The sequence below is a fragment of the Tympanuchus pallidicinctus genome, unplaced genomic scaffold (genome assembly GCF_026119805.1).
Source record: "Tympanuchus pallidicinctus isolate F22 unplaced genomic scaffold, pur_lepc_1.0 scaffold24, whole genome shotgun sequence".
In the NCBI taxonomy this organism is placed as follows: domain Eukaryota; kingdom Metazoa; phylum Chordata; class Aves; order Galliformes; family Phasianidae; genus Tympanuchus; species Tympanuchus pallidicinctus.
The window spans coordinates 2,521,943-2,540,988 of NW_026294741.1; the positions used below are offsets into that span (position 1 = coordinate 2,521,943).

Here is a 19,046-nt window from a genome sequence, read left to right on the forward strand (position 1 = left end):
ACTTCAGTATTCCCACGACTCACATAAGATTCTGGCTCAAGTATTATCATCCTCCTCTCATTTATGCACTATTTTTTTAGTGAATTTAATGTTTTTCAAATAGTTCCAGTTGTAATCAACATTAATTAGTTAAATAAGAGTTTGGAGATATTTGCATTTCACCGCTGCCTTGCGGTGAAGACGTTTTTTCATTGTTCAGTGCACAGCAGTTTGTTCTGTTTGTGATGTAAGGGCAGTGACAATGAAAAAAACAAAGGCAAGAAAAACAAATATCCAGATCCACTGCAGCACTATTAAAAATGAAATGCACAACTGTTTTTGCAAGCAATCAATCATGAATACCTGAGCACATCAGAAGTTTGATTAGAATCAAGTGGATGGGAGTGTTTACTGTGGAGTAGCTCGTCTGATTGCACTGAAGGCACGTGGAGGTGCAAAGAGGCCTAAGGAGGAAGGAAGATGTTAGCAGTCAGTGTCTGATTCAACTATAACTTCCTTCCCTTTGTTCTGCTGACCCAAATATTGCAGCCACTTACTATTCTCCGGCATATAAGTTAAATAAAGCCTATCCTCAGGCAGCTCATAAGTGCAGGAATTCTTTCTCCTAGAAGCACAGTGCTAACAGTGTAATGCACCTTAGGAAATTGTTTTTAAAATATTTGTGCCTACAATAAATGATGACTAAAAAGGCAAACTCCAGTGGCACAAGATTTCTAATAATACGCAGACTTTAAAGTTCACTTGCTGTCCCCTAAGGTCAGACTATTACATGCAAAAGGTACTCAGGGAAAATAAATCCTCCGTTCAAAAAAAAATAATAATAATAATTAAGAAATAGAATAAAAAAGCCAGTGCAGCCTGCTGAAGGAACAGTACCTTAAGAAACAAGGGACACTGATTTTGTGCTTGAGGACACGCTGACCAAAACCAGTCAGGCAAGGGACCTGCTTTGGCAGTTGACACAAAATAACCAAGGGCCAGTGGCTGCTGCAGTATGTTTGTTACTTCGTCGTGAGATTCTGTTGAAAGCAATCGATCTGTACCTTGACCCTATAAAAACAACAGGCGACGGTTTTACTATTAGGAGAACGCAAAGTTAGGAGAAATTATCGGCAGCTTTCAAACCACAAAGTATTTCGAAAGATCCAGGATTTTGACAGTGACAATCCAACCTCCAATTAATGCAAAATATTTCATAGAAACCTTCCATTCCAGAAAGGAAATAAGCAGGTGTCAGAAAGCAAACAACCACACACACACCCCCCTCTATATTTACTCTAACAGTTACCTTGCCCATATCACCTCCATGGGGGTAGTGGGACCCTGGAGAATGTACAGGGGATCCAGTAGGGGATGCAGGAAGAATATTTATAATATCAGGATCAAGATCATCTCCAGTGTCTAACAAGTCAAAGATGCCCATTCCATCTGCTCCATCTCGAAAAAGAAAAGGAACAGTTAATTTCTACAGCTTCTCAGCTTACCTATGGCACATGACAGCACACTGAAATCAAGTGATTTTCCACATAAATGTTGTGGTTCAGTAGAATAAAGTCTTATTCCTCCTACGGTGGGAATGATGATGGGTTTTCGGTTGGTTTGTTGTTAAAACAAGAATAAATCCACTCTACTTACCGTTGTTTGTGTTGAAGGCCAGATCCAAATTTTCAGTGGTATAAGTTGACGATGCTACTTGCACAGAAGCAGATGTGGGAAACACAAGTATGTGAGTGCACGACGTGTCCTGTGGGGTATTCAGCTGAGATGTCTGCATATTTAAAGTGGTGCTGCGTCCAAACACAGAGCCTGTCGATACAGAATCTTCGGAAGAAAAATATTTCCTTAGTTTTGCAAAAGCAAACTACAAGTTTCCCCCCACCAAAATATGCTTTCTCACATACCTGGCATAATAATGAAGGACCCCTGTGGTTCCATTGCTACCAAACAAGCACTGAGAATGCTGGGAGAGTCTGCAGCAGAGATACCACACATTCTGCACATGTCTTTCAGCCTCTTACTGAGGGACTGAAGATTTCGGCGACTCAACAAACAACTCCAGTCTGAGGAAACAAAGGACACACATTTGATTAGAAGAACAGTGCTTGCTGAAGAATGCTTATTCTACATATGACGTAGTATTCATGTGTGTTAACTTAGAGCTCCTTTGTGTGCTTTACCAAAGTTTTCTTGCAGAAAGAGACTGGCGCTATACTATTACACTATTTAAAATGAAAGTTTCAAATTGAGTTTTAGCCTCTAAAAGTCAAACATTACCTTTTAATTCCCCGTGCCCTATTCTTCCTAAGCGGCCTATTACGACTCTCCAAGGCAAAGAACTCATCTGCACGAGTCCCAGGCACCATTCCCAGAGCTTCTGAAGACCAAGCCTGCGGGCAGAGCCCTTTTTCCTGCGAGCTCTAGAATTGAAACAGAAGAGAAAACAGAACTTGAACCCATCTGCAACAAACTTCTATTGCCACCTTCGGAACTTATTTGCACTAACCTGAACGTTTACAGGACACAAAAATGTGAATATTGTGGCTCATTAACAGCAACTTCAAAAAAGATTTGACTGGTTTGCCTTTCATTCATCACATCTTAACACTGACATCAAAAGTCAGAAGAAGGAGTGGATGGGGAAATCACACAAACAAAAGCACTCACAAAGCACAGGAAACCATATGGCATTCCTTCTAGAAATTTAACTCAATATACACGTAAGACTGAAATTATCCACTTGGTTTAAATTTGCAACATAGTGGGTCTACAAAAGCAAGAGATATTCTTACATCATCTTGATGAAAATAATTCTTAAAAAGAGAGAACATAAACCTGCTAAAAATAAAGGAATTTGGCACTTACCTGTTTGGTACATCAATATTTATTATGCACGTCTCTAACTGTTCTCCATAGAGATCTGTACAGGATGCAAGAAGCCATCTTTGATCATGAGACAAACAGTAGCCTACAAAAAGCACATTATACTTCTGGCCAGCTTCTCCAAAAGTTTCTCCAAGCTCTGTTTGCTTGTCCTTTACAGGAGCCAATATAAAAGGAGGGGTGTACAGTCGAATACACTCAGGTCTCTATAAGGATGACAGAACAGAAAACCACATTTCAAGTAGTGATTACTCTTAAGAACTCCGTTCAGTCCACATGAAAGACACCAACAATTGAATAAAAAGGGACGTTTCTCTCATCTGCATATTAACAGAACCACATTAATCATAAGAATACTCACATCAGGGCTCTTAAGAGCCGTTTCCATGGCTAAGCCTGGGCCAAAGCCAGTTAACGTTTTCACGTTGGTGGAAGATGGAAGAGGTCTCCGACACTGAGTAAATGCTGAAAATGCTAAAGACTTCAAATGCTGAGTGTAAATCTGCCGGTCTTCGTGTTTCACAGGCTGCAGAAGGTACTGACATGGAACGATCTAGAACAGGTCACACAGGGAAATAAAATGGTTTCATTACTACATTTCTTGAGATAGTATTTGTGTATGCTGCTTTCAGGATTTAACTCTACAATCATTTCTCTACTTGTTTGATGTCTGCCACTTCTACTAAAGCTACGTGGCGCAGGAACATGATTTAGTGGAGGGTTGCTAGAGTTAGGGTAGTATGGATAGGTCGTGGTTGGACTCGATGGCCTTAAGGTCTTTTCCAACCTGAGTGATTCTATGATTTTATGATTCTCATTGAAAATTTCCTCAGAGAACAGAAGAAGGGCAATATCACCTCCAAAACACAGCTAAAGCCAAGGATATTTTGTTAGGCACATTTCTGCAGATGTTGGCTCACCTGCACAGAAATTATATTCTTGATGTTAGGAGGAAGAACCTGAACCATCTCTAAAAAGCAGCGCAGAAGTCCAAGTGTCCACAGACTAGATGAGCTACTGTTCTCATCCTTTTTTTCATATGTGAAAGGATCGATTATGTAAACTACAATGGCAGGTGGGTAGGTGATAGCATGTGAATCTCCATCTGTAGGAACTCCGACTTTATCACGATCCATAGTGCTGAAAGTGAGATTTTGAAAGCAGTTACAAAACACTGAGTTTTAGAGTGACTTATTTTTACTTACATTAGAACTAAGACAAAACCATCAAAGATTAAAGACCTTTAACTGTGGCGTAAGAAATCGTGTTCATAATTCAGTTTGGTATGTGAGCTTGCCAGCAGCTCAACATTACTTGTTTTTTTTTCTTTTGCCTTCTTTCTTACAGAAGCTCATCAGCACACAGTTCTGTTGGCAGAGTGAGTTTTAACAGCTCCGTTACCTTTCAGAAACCTCCGGGTGGGGCTGTGCAGGTGCTGCAGTAGCATCTCCAGACATCCCTGCCGTTTGCAGCACCGGCTGTTGCTGCTGCCCTCCTGTTTGTCCATTTTGGACCGTTGCAGCCTGAGAGGGCAGGGAAGCAGAAGTGGTATTGTTCATACTGCTAAAAGGTGGAAATGAAGAAGGCTTGTTTGTTGGGATCCCACTGCCTATGTTAGCAGACGAGGACGACGTGGCAGTGGTAGTCAAAGTTGAGTTAGCTGTGGTAGCTGCAGAAGACATGGCACTGTTTGACGTTGCTGTCATGGTACTACTGGTAGAAGCTGCAGGAGCAGATGGAGTGTTGGGATTTCCAGAGCTGGCTGTCACTGGGGGCAGGGCAGAGGCTGGCTGGCTAGAGGGAGGGACCAGATTTGTTTGGGCAAGTAACGAATTGTCCAAAGGCTGAGAAGCAAGATAAGGACCTAAAAACAGGAAAAAAATGCATACATTTCATATTGCAACTAGTTTTGTGTATACTTAAACTAAGCCTACAGCAGTTTTAAAAGTTAAGCATATTTTATCTTTCAAAAAAAATGCAAGCATTAATATTTCAACTTCTAAGAATCTCATAACACTTCCAGAAACAGTCAGAAATCTATTTCTAAAGTAATTTTTGTTTTCAAGTCATTAGAACTTGAAGAAATCACTGCCTCAGAACCTAAGACAGCAATGGAAAAAGACAGTAGCAGTCTCTATCAAGCAAGAGCACTGCCATTCCCTAACAAATACTGATAGATAAGCAGCCATTTTAGAACGTATCTAAAGATATGGATTTTCTGCCTTTTTTTTTTTTTTTCCCCTAGCTTAAAATCAGAAAATTGCAACAAAGTAGATTCAATAAGTAAATGCAATGACTTCTTCTGCAGTGGATTAGGTGTTAACTCCATGAAATAAGAACAAAAAAAATATGCATACCCAGCTCATATCTGCAAACTTGGGCGTATAGTTTGAGTTTGGAAAACGCTTCACTGTTGGCATTAGCTGTCTGTGAGAACCATTCTGTGACCAGCTTCTCAGAAAGTTTCTTTGAAGCAGTAGGTCCAACTCTCATGATTCCATCAGGCAATAATTTACAGATAGGTCTGTGCTGGCCAAGTCTGCATGACTGCAAAGGCAAAATAAGATGTAAGGTAAGGATTAAAAAATAATTATAATAAAATATCAAACAAATGAGCAGAGAGAGACAGAGACTCATAGCTTAGTTATGACATTCCTAAGTAATATTTAATTCTAGAAAACTACATCAGTATGAAATGCTGTATAATGATTTTATAGCACTGTATAATGATTTTATGGTTTATTTTCATGTTTTACTGAATACAAGAAAAAAAAGCTTGATCTGCTCTAATCTTAACCACAAACTAAGTAACACAGGCGTTTCATGAATTCACTGAAGTTGAAGTGGCAATACACAGTTTTACCACTGAGCGGCGTTCATCGGATCCACGTTACATCTATCGCTAAAAGGAAAGATGAGCAGCGTGAACAGCCCTTATCTTTCAAGTGCCCGTTCCTAAAATCCTTTCTAGCAGCTTTCTGAGATAGGATTCTGTGCAAGCATTTATATCACGGGAGACAAGCCTGATAAGTAGTTATGAGCGTGTATTAGAAACAGTTTTTCAAAAACCCATTTCACTGCTAACTGCCATAAATAATGTACCTCGTATATTGCAGTCAGATCCCTAAAGAAGCTTTTTGCTCCATTTAGCAGAGCCTCGTTCTCAGGGCACACCACAACATAAGCAACATCTCTTTGAGATCCATAAGGTTCCAGCATCAGCCTCTCCCAGTACGGCAGCGCAAATGGAGACAGCACCAGGAAATCGTAATCGTAGCCCAACAAAAACGTTGGGATTGGCAGTGGTTCTGGGGACTCATCAGTTCCTGGAAAAGCAAGATAGGTTTTTCCAATATATTAAGCAGCAAGCTTAAAAATTAACAACCTGCTTCTAGGAAAACACAAAAAGAAGGAACACCAGCATTCCCAGCATCTAAAAGGAAGTAGCACTGATTACAAATGGAATAGTTCTCCTTTTAACAAACAAACAAAAAGCATGGATTGCACGATCCAACCCCCGGAAAATAAGCACACAAAAAAGAAAAAACAGCTAATTATTCTCATCTGAAATCTCTCAGGGCCTAAAGAAATTACACAGTTGTTTATTATGTTCACCACCATACAATCAGGAACAGATCTTCACTGTCTAGGAAGCCTTCCTCATAGAATCTAAAGAGTCAGCGATCAAAAAAGAGAGGGAAAGAGATGCAAATAGTTTAAGTGGATACATGAAGGACCACAGAAGGAAAACAGTTAAGAACACACATTTACACATATCCTAAATGTGTAATTAGGGTGTTCTAAATACTTGAATAGCTCCAAAAGATCCACTGGTGAAAGGCTGATCTTTTCCATGTTGTCAAATGAAAATCTCAGACACGCAAATGAAATCAGAGTTTAAAGCTTCAGGTGAGCGCACAAAATCGACTGTCTTATCTGTAAACACGCATCACATGCTGGCTACTCCAATTGCTTGTAATAGTCTTGACACACTGGATGATCTCAGGTCTCCACTATAACCCAAACCACGGATCAATAAAGCACACTTTACCAAGTATTTCAAAGCTAATATTTAGTAACTGCTCCATTTTCAACACTAAACCCATCTTGATAATTTCAGTCCCTCACTTGGATGAGCACCAAACACACACAAGCAGCGCAATTGGCAATTTTAAGTACACAGACATTTTAAATTCATTTTACTGTTTAAAAAAAAAAATATTTTCTGCTCCTGCAAAGAGAAGAACTCCCCCCAGTCTAATGGCTCTCATTAGTATAAAGAGCCGTCCAGATGCTGTTCAGAATTCCAACAGGCTGGGCAGCATCCAGGCAGTGAGGTTTGGTGGCCGGATCAAGCGAAGGCCAGCAGACAGGAGTCCACACAGCAGCTTACCATAAGAGCCTCTGCCAGCCATTTTGTGGAACTGCTGCCACGTGAGGGGGCCTTGCACACCCCACGACCGGACCGTGCGCTTCTTCTGAATGGCGTCTTGAAGAACGGGCTGCAGTGAGAGCAGCATACGAAGGATGTCCTGGGAACACTGCATGCTCACGTCCACAACTGAAAGCACAAAAAAGCTGTCAAGGCCTGCCGCTACAGTAGGCTGAAATACAACTTCCACAGATCCTAAGACACCTTGACTTTAGACAACTGCTTTCTCCCAAAAAGCACGTGCTGTTCATGCAGGTCAACCAAAGGCCAAGACAGAAGTTTGTACACAGATTTAGAGTTTTCTTCTTCCTCACTCAGTCTTTTAAGAGTAACAAACAGTTTCTTGTCTGTACAGTTTCTTCTCCTGAAAGCCTTAATATCTTCACGTTTTTTTTACTTCTTAGTCTAAAAATCACAAAACAAAACAAACTAACCACCCCATCAAGTTGTGCAAGTTAAAAACTACGGAATCTTCCCCTCCCAACAAGGAAGTTTAGGCAGTTTGCCACCCAGTGCTCACTCCAGAGGAGCCAACAGAAGCTTCTGATGTGGTCCATTTCATCCTACTTCCACCACTATGCCATCTAACACACAAACTTTAAGAATAATGAATTGAAGTAAAATTTGTTAGGGCTACAGTTTCATAGCCTTCCTTTAAAAAGCATCTTGACATCTTTACATCCCTAACCACCAAGGTCACATAATACCAAGTGTTTTTTCTCCTGGGTGCCTGAAAGCATTGATTTATCTAGAACCAGAACCAGAGCCTTAATAAACTTTAATGCCCCATACAGATACACAGAAACCCATTCATGCTTTGCTGTTCACCCTCTTTGCCCTCATCAATGACTATTAACTGCAGCTAACTTCAAGTTCCATGTTTTACTGTTTACCCAGCTATAGTTGCTACTTGAAGGACTGCTTCTGAGAGGAGAGGTAGATATGCAAAGATCATAGGCTGTACCATGAGACAGTACATTAGCAGACAAGGCACAGAAAGGAAAGTCCAAGCACATTTGGTAGATCCAACGTACAGCAAAGGCCACAAAGAAGCACTGTTTTCCACACACACCATTAAACTACCACCCCCTCTTACAGGGGGCAGAAGCCAACTGAATCACACATCTTTTCACTCTACTACAGTAGCCTTTCAAGGCACAGTCCCCATTTGAACCACCTACACTTCCCAACACTCACTCATTCCACAGAACCTCTGTGGATGCAGTCACCATGAATTGCCTAAAGAATCATTGTTATGAACACAGTTCAAACATGTTTGGAACAACACTGCATCTATGCACACAGGTGGAAAAGCTGTTTTTTAAGTATCCAGTAACCAACAAGGAAAACACACAAAAATTCATAGGTGGACAAGTAGTAAATAAGTTGTTTTCAGTATTTACCGTTTCTTTTTGACCAGTGGTGCAAGCAAGTAGTTTTCACAAGTGCTTCATCAACTTTCCCTCCTGACATATTGTCCATGAACTGGCGTCCATGTTCCAAGGCTAAGTAGCAGTCATTGCAACAATCCCTTTCTTCTACGCGTACCAGGTTGCTAACTGCACCGACTTTGGGAATAGGATCTTGATCTGCTGCTCCAAATGGTGAGAACAAGTTGGTGCATTGATCTTGCAGCAACAGTATTAACTCATCAGGCAGTTTCTCCGGTTCTTTCAGTCCTGCACTGCCATGTTCAACAGAAGTAGCTCTGAGAGCTTCAAAGCGTTTTTCTGCTTCTTTGCCACACTCTGTGTTACGACCTAAAATATCTAATTCATCTTCAAGAAACAGTCCAGAACTGTTGCCAAACTTCCTATTCATAACAGCACTGAAACCACAGGTACACCGATACTGGGCCTCTTGTGTTGGATCAGGAATGTAAACTCCAACATCAGCACCTTTGATGTTCATATTGCAAACGCATATGCAGCAGCTGTCGAAGTTACAGTCTTTGAAGAGGTTCATTACAGACTCTGAGAGGATGAGATTCACGTACAGACTGTGTGCCTCTGGGATGGAAGGCACAGTTGCAGGTTCAACAGAGTTAAGTGGTCTACACGTCGATGGCGTGGAAGCTGGTGAGTACAAATCAGAGTTCTCGTATTTGACTGACCCCTGCGCGCTCGCCGGCCCACCAGCTCCACGAGGAGTCCGAGGAGTCCTTGGTGTTCTGGGAGTTGGGAAACGAGGGGTGGAAGGAGAAGGGAGAATCCCAGCTCCACCGTTGCTGGGTGGTGCGCTGCCCGGGGGCATTCCAAACGGAGTATGAGTCTGCGGCGTGTATGCAGGGCCGTACTCTTGATCCATAGTGCTTCCGTCACTGATAGGAGCCACGAGAAGAAAGAAACACTTTAAATCCATTTCAAAACCAAGGAGTCAGTCTCAAATTGCTAAACAAGGACCTCCCTAATTAATATTTGCTTTTTTTGAAGTAGTCTTTCACAATCTACAAAAAGATTTTCATTCCCTGAGGAACTTCAAGTGTGTTTGTTCTAAATGACTTTGCAGAATTCCCATTGTCAGTGCTGTTAAAGAATCCTCCCCCCTCTTCCTTTCTTGTCTTTTTCTTTCCACAAAGCTTCCAGGAAACAAGTGTAGACAGTAAAAACTACAAGTTCTGTGGATATATGGAGCCTAAAGGGCACCTCTTCCTTTTCATGCTTTATTTATATGTTGTGTTGACACACAACATTAAGAAAATATACTGGGTCTACCAACAGCAGACTCAGCCAGATCCATGAGGAAAGTATCACCTGGAAATGTTTAAATTCTTTTTTTGTCTTTTTTCCCCCTAAGCAGCTGAATAACTCCAAAGACCTGCAAGACTGATGAGACTTGAGAACACACTGATTATGAATAGCCTTAATGGAAGCAGCAACAGCATTTACACATAAATCAAAATTCACACACTTTTTTCAATAAATACACAGCCTCCTTGCTGCCTAATCTGTCTATAGAAGTTACTACTGCAAAAGAGAAGGAAGAATAAATATTTTCTTCAAGTGCTGCCAACAAAACCATCACTACCAAATGCAGATTACAAAAATGCCTACTGCAATACTGGTGTTACCAGGCAGTGTCACACTGGACATAGCTTTCAACCAAAGGACATGTTTTTTCTGGTCCCATTATAGCTGACATGATGGCTATTTAAGAAAACAGTTTAAGAAACTAAAGAATCACCTATGAAGCCTTTACAGTACCTACAACACCACTGCAAAAAGTAGCCCCAAGTTTACATGCATCTTCATTGTTACCATCTCCATTACTTATTTAAACACTGGACTTCCACCATTAAGCTTCCCCAGCAAGCCTTTAAATGAGACAACTAAGATGTATGCACAGTTAAGAAGCCATTGAGAAGGCAGCCTCTTGCAGTAAGGTTTAACTGTGAAGTTCTATTAAATCTCCTGTCAGTTGTCTGAACACAGGGCCTTTATAAATTTTTCTCGTTATGTGCATAAAAAAAATAATAAAATGGAGTACTTGCTATGTTGTCAATAACTTCAAGGCATACAAAGATTAAAGATAGTTCATACCCATCTTTGATAAATGGCATGGCAGGTCCTGGAGGAAGCAAATCCAGCTTTCCCACAGTCCAGCTCTGGCGATATATGCACTCTTCTGGCAGTTTGATGGGAGGGAGACACTGGCTGGGAAGTGTTTTCAGTGGTGCAAACATGGAACATCCCACTAAGGCTTGGCAGTTCTCAGGTTTATAAACATAAGAATAATCCTGGAAGTTGTACACAGTAAAGCATCAGCATGCTAATTAGGTTATATCAGCAATTAAAACACTTCTTATAAAGAATAGCTGAATAAAAGTTGAGATTTACACATTTGTTGCACTCAGAAATGATACCACTATGCATTACTTCAATTTATTGATGGCTAATTTGAGATCACGCTTTCTTGAAGTTTACAATATTAAATAGTACATGGTTTTCTAGATGCCTCTTACCTACCTCAGTGTAATACAAGGCACAAATTACAAACTGCACACAATTGCCCACAGTTCTTATTCAGGATTAATTCATAGATTGAACAGTACCACAAGAAACACATCAGGGCTATCAACACTACCTACCTTTATTTCAGCAGGTTTGGGGCTGCAAAAACCCTCATCTACTTCAATCCTGAATTGAGCTCCCATACTGGAACTATTCCCTTCAAGTACTGTTCCTCCAAGTGTAGTGTCCATACTGCCATATTCCTTGTTATTCATGTTCATCGGAGAAAATCCCATGATGTGTTGTTCCAAAGAAGGTGGAGTTGGATACATTTTATGGAGATCCGCAGTGCCTAATTTCAGATTAGAAGTTCAGATTAGGCTTTAGAATATGACAACATTTAGAGTTATTTCCTTTGTCTTAATATTTCAGTAGGGCAAAGGAAGCATATGCTTCCAAATTCCCACAGCATATTAGCAATTAAATGTTTAAAGCTAGTATTCTAATTAGAGAAGAAAATAAAGCGTACTTATGCATGACAGTGGATCTAAATTTCCTGCTTTTGCCTCTTTGCAGTTGGATTTGTCATCAGCACCATTCACTGTTCTTTTAGATCCAGGCTAGAAAAGAAGGGAAGTATTGTAATAAATCATTTCAGACACAAAGGCATTCATTTTTCCTGCTAACAGTAACTTTCATGTGTAGTGGATGTGCAAAACTGGGATTAAAAACAAAATAAAATAAGTTGAAGCCTAACATTAGTATTTGGGGTTGTGCTTGTAACTCAGAATGCTCTCCCATAAAATCACGCTATTAAAATGAACACCCAATTACAAAGTAACTCTCAGCCTGTTAGCAGACACTAAAAAAGCAACTAAATAGGGCTACCTACACTCTCTCAGATAAAACATACATACTCCCAAAGCCATGCTAACATTACTGATGTTACCACACGAATAGAATAGAGAAACAAGTGCTGGAACAAGAGGTACAGGGAAGAAAAAGCATTGAAATTGAAACAAAAGATATTTTAAAATGTTTAGACAGTACTGTAATCTACAGAAAAGAGTCTCCATGCTGAAAATCAAATACACTTGCTTTATGCTTTATATAGTAATGACCTTTGATGGCTATTAAGATCCTTCACACAGCTCCCATTCAAGCTGATGGGTATTTTGTTTGAGTAAGGGAATATAGATTTGTTAACTGAACAAAGTCCAACTCAAAAAAGACAACTGATTGCTAACAGTACTGAAACAGAACTGTAGAGATGATGAATTCAGAACCATTGGAGACTGCAAAAGAAAGTGCACTAAGAAAATAACTACTGCAATGAAGCATCTTATTCTGCAGAACGTCCACATTTAAATTCCTGTTTTCCTTAATGTTTTTGTTATGTTTCAGTATCACCTGTGTTGACAAAGTTAAACAGTACCTAGGCCACAGGAAAAGAGCATCAGGATCAGTGCCAGATCTGTGAAACTATAACTAGAGATACGAATGTCAGAAGCATATGCTGACTGTGTAGTAAAGATATAAACAAGTTTTTGATCTTGCGTATCAGAAACGATTGCATGCATCAATCAGAACAGTGCATCTGCTATATCTGCTATAGAGAAGTCATGGCACTTGCTTATTCACATGTGTTGTAAAAGCCAACACATACACATTCCTTACAGCTTTTTGTCTAGCAGCTGCCATTACTTTTGCACATCACTTACTGTTAGCTCATCCTCATCAGAATTGAAGAGATTGTCAAGGTCAGTGTAAGAGACCACCAGGTCTGTTTCATGGATCAGGCTGGTTGATGCAGTGCGAGCATGAGCAGCAATACGTTGGGCATCTATAAGGAATGATTACAGAAACACTGGTGATAAACAAAACTAAACCACATTTCAATTACTATTCTGACAGCCAAAAAGAAAAACGTGTAAGATACTCGAGTGATACTGAGAACAGAAGTGAGATCCCTACAACTTCATTACGTTTGGATTTTATAGCCATCTTTTATCTGCAAGGTTCAACAAGTAAAGTATGTTACTGAACAGATTCTGAACCAATTACAAGAAGAAAAAAAAAAAAGCCTCTTTACCTTGTTTGACAGAAGGACTAAACAAAGACATAGCATCCTCTCCTTCATGGGACAGAACTGTAACACCAGACGTACCATCCTCAGCCTATTAAAGAAAAATGTAGGAAAGTTTGCTTAAAATCAGTTTGGGTGAAGGACACTTCATCTCCCTATGGGAATTCTTGCATGTATCAGAAGGATCAGGTTCTCATTAGCCTTCTAGCCCAGTAAGGTGTAGCCTGGGGCTCTGGTTAGCAGTACCTGCTCAGGGAAAAGGAAGTCTGCAACACACAATGCTATCAACACACAGAGGGAGAGCAAAGATAAGAAATAAATTGTAGCTTTTGTCTTGGGGATAAACACTTTAAATTTAAAAAGCAAGCCGAGGATTCTTGGTACAACACCTCACTGAAAAAAGCACATTATATTAAACACTATAAATTAATTATACTGGTAATTATAAATGAAACTCGATACCAGGAGAGCATACGATAAAGAAATTGTCCTAATAAGTGAACTTATTTCATATGCAACCTCCCAGCACAGCTGTATTTTCTCCCTTTCTGGAGGTGTAGGGATGTAGGTGGTCCTTCTGCTTTAAATACAGCATTACCAAGTCAGCATTAGCTAAAATACAAAAAAAAAAGTGTAATCCACTTCCCAGGCAACTGTTCAGAGCTCACCCCAGCTACCCTCAACCTTTCCACACACAGACAAAGCATTTGCCTTGGTTTTAACCTCTTGCACAAGCACCTGCTATCACCCATTTCTAGATAAGCACATCTGTGTTGGGATTCAGCTGTGTTCTCCTAGCACAAGCCATCAGCCCCAGTGCAACAGCACCAGCAGTGTGCAGCCATTGAGGGAGCGCTGCTTGCTTTCATTGGTTACTTCTTCTTGAATGCATGTATTTAAATGTACTTCTTAACACATAGGAGAAGGATTAAAACTGTATTTAGTGACTAAAGCAATTTTTTCAGTCTCCGATTCGCACTCTCATTCCCTTACCTTGTGTTTCTTCCCAGTTTCCCTCTCGATGTTCTGTCGGTCTTTTTTGCTGTCAGGAAATAAGAACTCCACGTCACCTTCAACGAAGGCATAAGGATCAATTTCAGGTTCCTGGTCAGCTTCTGACACTACTGCTGCTAGGTACTGGTTTTTACTCTGATACTGCTGCACCAGTTCATCCGAAACCTTTAAAGGCTTCCTACATTGCACCATTAATCTGTGCAGACGAAAAAGGACAAGATATTATTTATCACTAATGTGCAAATAATGTTGCTATCATGCAGCCCCTTACAAAAACAACTTCATCTTTCCTTCCCCCTTTCTTCCCTTCCACTCCAGCTTCAAAAAACTTTTTGGGAAAAAGACAAAATCATTAGTCATGTAATTCATCCTCCATACACGTGTCAGCTCCAGCACTGTGACTCATTCTGACCAGCTCTCCTCAAGCATTGTCAACCCAGATAAAGATTAGTAATTCATCCCAGGCTATAGCTGTCACTTATTATGAAGTACGAATGGATTAAACAGTCCATTGCCACTGAAGGAAACTCACCAGGTTAGAAAATTACTTATTGCCATTTCCCATCCACATCTAAACAAATGGTCAGAAAGAAGTGGCTCAAGTTCTCCGTATTTTAAGAATTTAATTCCCAAGCATTTAATTCCACATAGAAAGACAGTATGTCAGCCTTTCCAGTAACACCTGGCTGTGCCTAACCAACAAACAATGCATGTCAGTTGGTTTGTTGGAAACTAAGGCAGGCTATCCAAAAATCCCAAGAAATAACAAATGCTGCTACGTTTAGTGGTCACTTATGTCACTCCTATAAATACCACATGAAGGTCACAGCACACCAATATCTAATTTACTAAGAAACAGATTTCTCACTGTCAGCATTTTTCTTTTTGTCATTCTTGGAGCCAAAAAAGGAGTTGATACGTATACAAATTAAGTTTTTGCAACATTTATTGGTTTCACCAATGTAATACTGCACAAGCAAAAAGAATTTGGGAAATATAAAGCCACGTTATGAATATTAGCTACAGATATGCCTCTCTATCTTCTACTTTATATATCACAGTGCACAGGAGGTACCATGGGAGGAAGATATTTCCTCAACAAGGCAGTGTCACACCATCACAGCTGTACAATTTCTTCTTGCTCAAAGACCCTCTTCATCCCAAACTGACACAGAACAGCCAGTAACAAGTATTCACAGGGATTTCACACATGAAATCAAAAGGCATTTTCCAAGAATGAAGATTACAGGTACTTTGAGTCCAAACACAGGTTCCAGCCCATCTATTCTTCACTTGCTTAAGCCACTAGTTAGAAGGAAATGCTACCCCATAGGAAACTAATGCCCCTCACAGTTAGCAGGGCTTGGTTTTGACTGTCTAGATACTATCTGGAGATCAGAATAAGGCTTACATTTCTCCTTGAGGAGACCAGAAAGCAAGAAAAGTGTTACAGAACAATTCAAACCCGTAGACCTTGAGATTTTGTATAGAAAGATACACAGTTATTCCTGAAGAATTTCCTCACTGCCTTGTATATCCCTGTCAACTTAAGTAGTTTGCAAAAGGACACAGTGGCAGTTTTGCTCTGTCAAGCCTTCCTAGAAATAAGCTTTCCAAAGAAACATCTCACAGCCAACAACATCAAATCCATCTATGCTGGTCGTGGCAACAGCCCCAGTAAAATCTTTAACATCGCCATTACCCCCAGCCAACAGTGCTGTGAGCGTGGCTTCATGTCAAGAACCATTGGCATTTATGTATGGAGTAGCACTCAGAGCTGAGAATTTCATCTTCTATAAATCCCACAGAAGGAAGAGATGGAAGACAGCTTTCTAGGAACAAGGAATTCAACACCAAGAAAAGTACACAGCAAAAGTGAGCAGCAGCTTCCAGTATTTTCTGACGAGCAGAGGAAAAGAAATTAATGGTAAAATACTCCAAGAGAAAATACACACACACACACACACACACACACACACACACACACACTTAATAAATTGTTAAACTACAGACCATGCAAGGTCTGTAGTTTTCTGTTCATTTCTTGAACAGAAAAAGGAAAATAAGTTAAGCATGTCTTTGGCTGGCTGGAATTAATTCAGGGGTGAAAAATGCTAAAATCCTATAAATTCACATCTTGAAAAAGCTGAAAAAAAAAAAAATAAAAATAAACCTAGCTAATGTAAATTCTTAACAGTTAGAAGATACGGCTTAGAACACGTGTATGACAACAGACCAACAGCTACAGCAAACGTATCTCTTCTCACAGCTTTCCTATGCAGCAAATGCAGCACGACTGCTCTCTGTTGCTTTCCACTGCCAGCAGTGAAACAGAACCACCACATCAATTTTCAGCCTCGCAAGGAGCTGCTTCAGCTCTATCACAAATTAAGCACACTGTGTCCTGGGGGTGGAAGGGAACTCAATTTGGTATCGGTCACGCTGAGATTCTCCTTTCACCTGAACAAAAACGCAATTCTGGATCAAAATAATCAACGGCAATTGAGTTGGCAGAGGCAATTCTTGGTGCACTCGCAACGAATTTTTTTGGCCACAGATCAGACTCCTAAACCAAAGTTTGTCACCTCCGCGCCTACGACTGCATCAGTACAGTTTACACAACTATTCACAGCCCTATCAGCACCTGTTGCTTCCCATCGCCACCCCTATCCTGCAGCATTCCCACTTCAAACTACGTCTTCACCAGGAACTGAGGTAAGAGGGATGGCGAGAGAATTTCTTAAGCAGTTTGACAGCAAAGGAGGCAACACAGAGGCAAGAGGCTTGGGGGGGGTTCTGCAAAGCTGTTTTTTGTTGTTGCTGTTGGCTTTTGTTTGTTTTTAAATTGTTGTCAGTGGTTGTTTTAGGGGTTTTTTTGGTTTGTTTTTTTTTTTTTTTTGCTTTAACTGGGAGAGAAAAACCACGTTGATTCATTCTGCAGCAAAACAAAACTCACACAGCTACACCCCTGCTTTGATGGAATCAATACAAGCTTTAACACTAAAAACTCTATTGTTGTTTTTCCTCAACTGCCTCTAAACTTCACAGTTTATCAACACTTAGACAATAAACCACCACAACATCAGCTTAAGCAAAAATAAGAAGAATTCAAAGATCCCAGACACATTTCCTGTAGCTTCAGGCCTGTGGTTTTAAGACGGAACCAGCATGACTCTCAATTTAAACACGGTTCATTTCATGAATGGGGGTTTTCCATCTGATCTGAGGCCCAAAACAGTAAGAGCAGACAACATTGGTTACTTGTTCCATTTGAATGATAACCTGAAGCCCTTAAACCTGCTAAACAACAAACCCACGTCACAGCAAGAACATGTTATATAGAATCATAGAATGTTATATATGTTACATACTCCTGAGAAATTTCTGGTATTAGAAAGTTGTTGTCATCCATATTAGAGTTAATGTCTTCCAGGAAAGCAGATTAGCTTCTCCACTGTTCTCAGTCATTTAAATAACCAGCTTTCAAAATTAAAGAATAAAGACAAGAGCAGAACTGTTTGGGACCGTGAGTCTCAATTTGGCTACAGATTAATCTTTGAGCAGAAACATAATATTCATTATCATCTGCTAATTCAGAGTTCTAACGAGGAAAAGCTGGAAAGTCTTACTACATATTTGACTGTGCTTTGTGCCCACATCTCACAAGTGTTACATCCTTATGGACAGACAGCACTGAGAACAAGGCTCATTCAGCAATGCTGCTCAAGCTGATGAGAGCAACATGATGCTTTAGTGTCAAGTTTGTTTACTGGGAGAAACCACTGCCTTTGGCCTTTCACTTTCTCTCTTTCTCACATTAGTACAGTAACTAAGTATTACTTACTCTGTAACTGATGTTATGTTCTCCTGTCCAGCAGGTATTACTGGATCATCTCTCAACTTATCATTTGGAAGCTGAGGTGGTAAGAATTCCATATCCTTTTTCTTTGGAACTTTGTAATACTTCCAAGTAGTATCAGCTTCATCTTCCTCCAAATTCACTGCAGTACCAACATACATTGTAGGCTCTATAACTTCAGGGAATTGAGCTGGAAAAGGCTGAGACAAGCCATCGAGTCTGTCTTCCATTGCTTTTGCAGGAACCAAGGGATCTGGCGTTGGCATCTGGTAGAAATGTTGACTCTGAGGAGTAGAAGGAGCTTTAGTTACCCCTTCATCAACTACATCACATGGGTGAGGACTAAGTGGTGGTGGCTGAGGTGAATTTGCCATTTCAGCATTATGCATCTCAGCATTATGCATCTGAGGAGTCTTTGCTACATCATTAGTTCGGATATTTGAAAATCTCACTTGACTGTCTGGTGCAGTCATCACAAGCCTCTGACTTGCTGAGTCTGCCTCCATGGCAACATCATCACTGATAGATACACGATGATGAAAAGGAGTCAAAGGGCGTTTTTGTGGTTTATCCCCTTTGTCTTGCTTCTCATTTGTCTTGTGCTTTGGAGCTGCTTGCTGTTGCTGGCCCACAGGTGGTGCCTGCCCCTGTTGACCTGAATTCCTTGGTTTGAGATTTTTGTGCCTGCAGAATTAACACAGGGGAAAAGACTTCACGTTAATCTTTCAAATGTGCCTATCATGGCTTTTTCACTAGGTGAGAATTGGCTTCTAAGTCATTAAAAATGTGATTATAGAAATCTAAAACCGATACCATTTTGAAATG

General features: G+C 40.3%; 1 protein-coding gene across 2 annotated transcripts in view; it reads right to left on the minus strand.

The window, feature by feature from the left end:
• Window positions 1-19,046, minus strand: part of MED13 (mediator complex subunit 13) — a 48,937-nt gene that overhangs the window by 1,644 nt on the left and 28,247 nt on the right. For both annotated transcript variants that reach the window (XM_052688660.1, XM_052688659.1), the window contains 21 exons: window positions 18,207-18,905; window positions 14,342-14,558; window positions 13,355-13,439; window positions 12,984-13,105; window positions 11,792-11,882; window positions 11,400-11,614; window positions 10,852-11,048; window positions 8,716-9,632; window positions 7,274-7,441; window positions 5,983-6,206; window positions 5,238-5,427; window positions 4,282-4,744; window positions 3,801-4,020; window positions 3,242-3,433; window positions 2,863-3,086; window positions 2,275-2,417; window positions 1,902-2,060; window positions 1,636-1,821; window positions 1,289-1,437; window positions 877-1,050; window positions 343-443 (listed from right to left, as the gene is read on the minus strand). In XM_052688660.1, coding sequence (XP_052544620.1) covers window positions 343-443; window positions 877-1,050; window positions 1,289-1,437; window positions 1,636-1,821; window positions 1,902-2,060; window positions 2,275-2,417; window positions 2,863-3,086; window positions 3,242-3,433; window positions 3,801-4,020; window positions 4,282-4,744; window positions 5,238-5,427; window positions 5,983-6,206; window positions 7,274-7,441; window positions 8,716-9,632; window positions 10,852-11,048; window positions 11,400-11,614; window positions 11,792-11,882; window positions 12,984-13,105; window positions 13,355-13,439; window positions 14,342-14,558; window positions 18,207-18,905 — 5,136 coding nt within the window. The remainder of the gene's footprint in view (window positions 1-342; window positions 444-876; window positions 1,051-1,288; window positions 1,438-1,635; window positions 1,822-1,901; window positions 2,061-2,274; window positions 2,418-2,862; window positions 3,087-3,241; window positions 3,434-3,800; window positions 4,021-4,281; window positions 4,745-5,237; window positions 5,428-5,982; window positions 6,207-7,273; window positions 7,442-8,715; window positions 9,633-10,851; window positions 11,049-11,399; window positions 11,615-11,791; window positions 11,883-12,983; window positions 13,106-13,354; window positions 13,440-14,341; window positions 14,559-18,206; window positions 18,906-19,046) is intronic.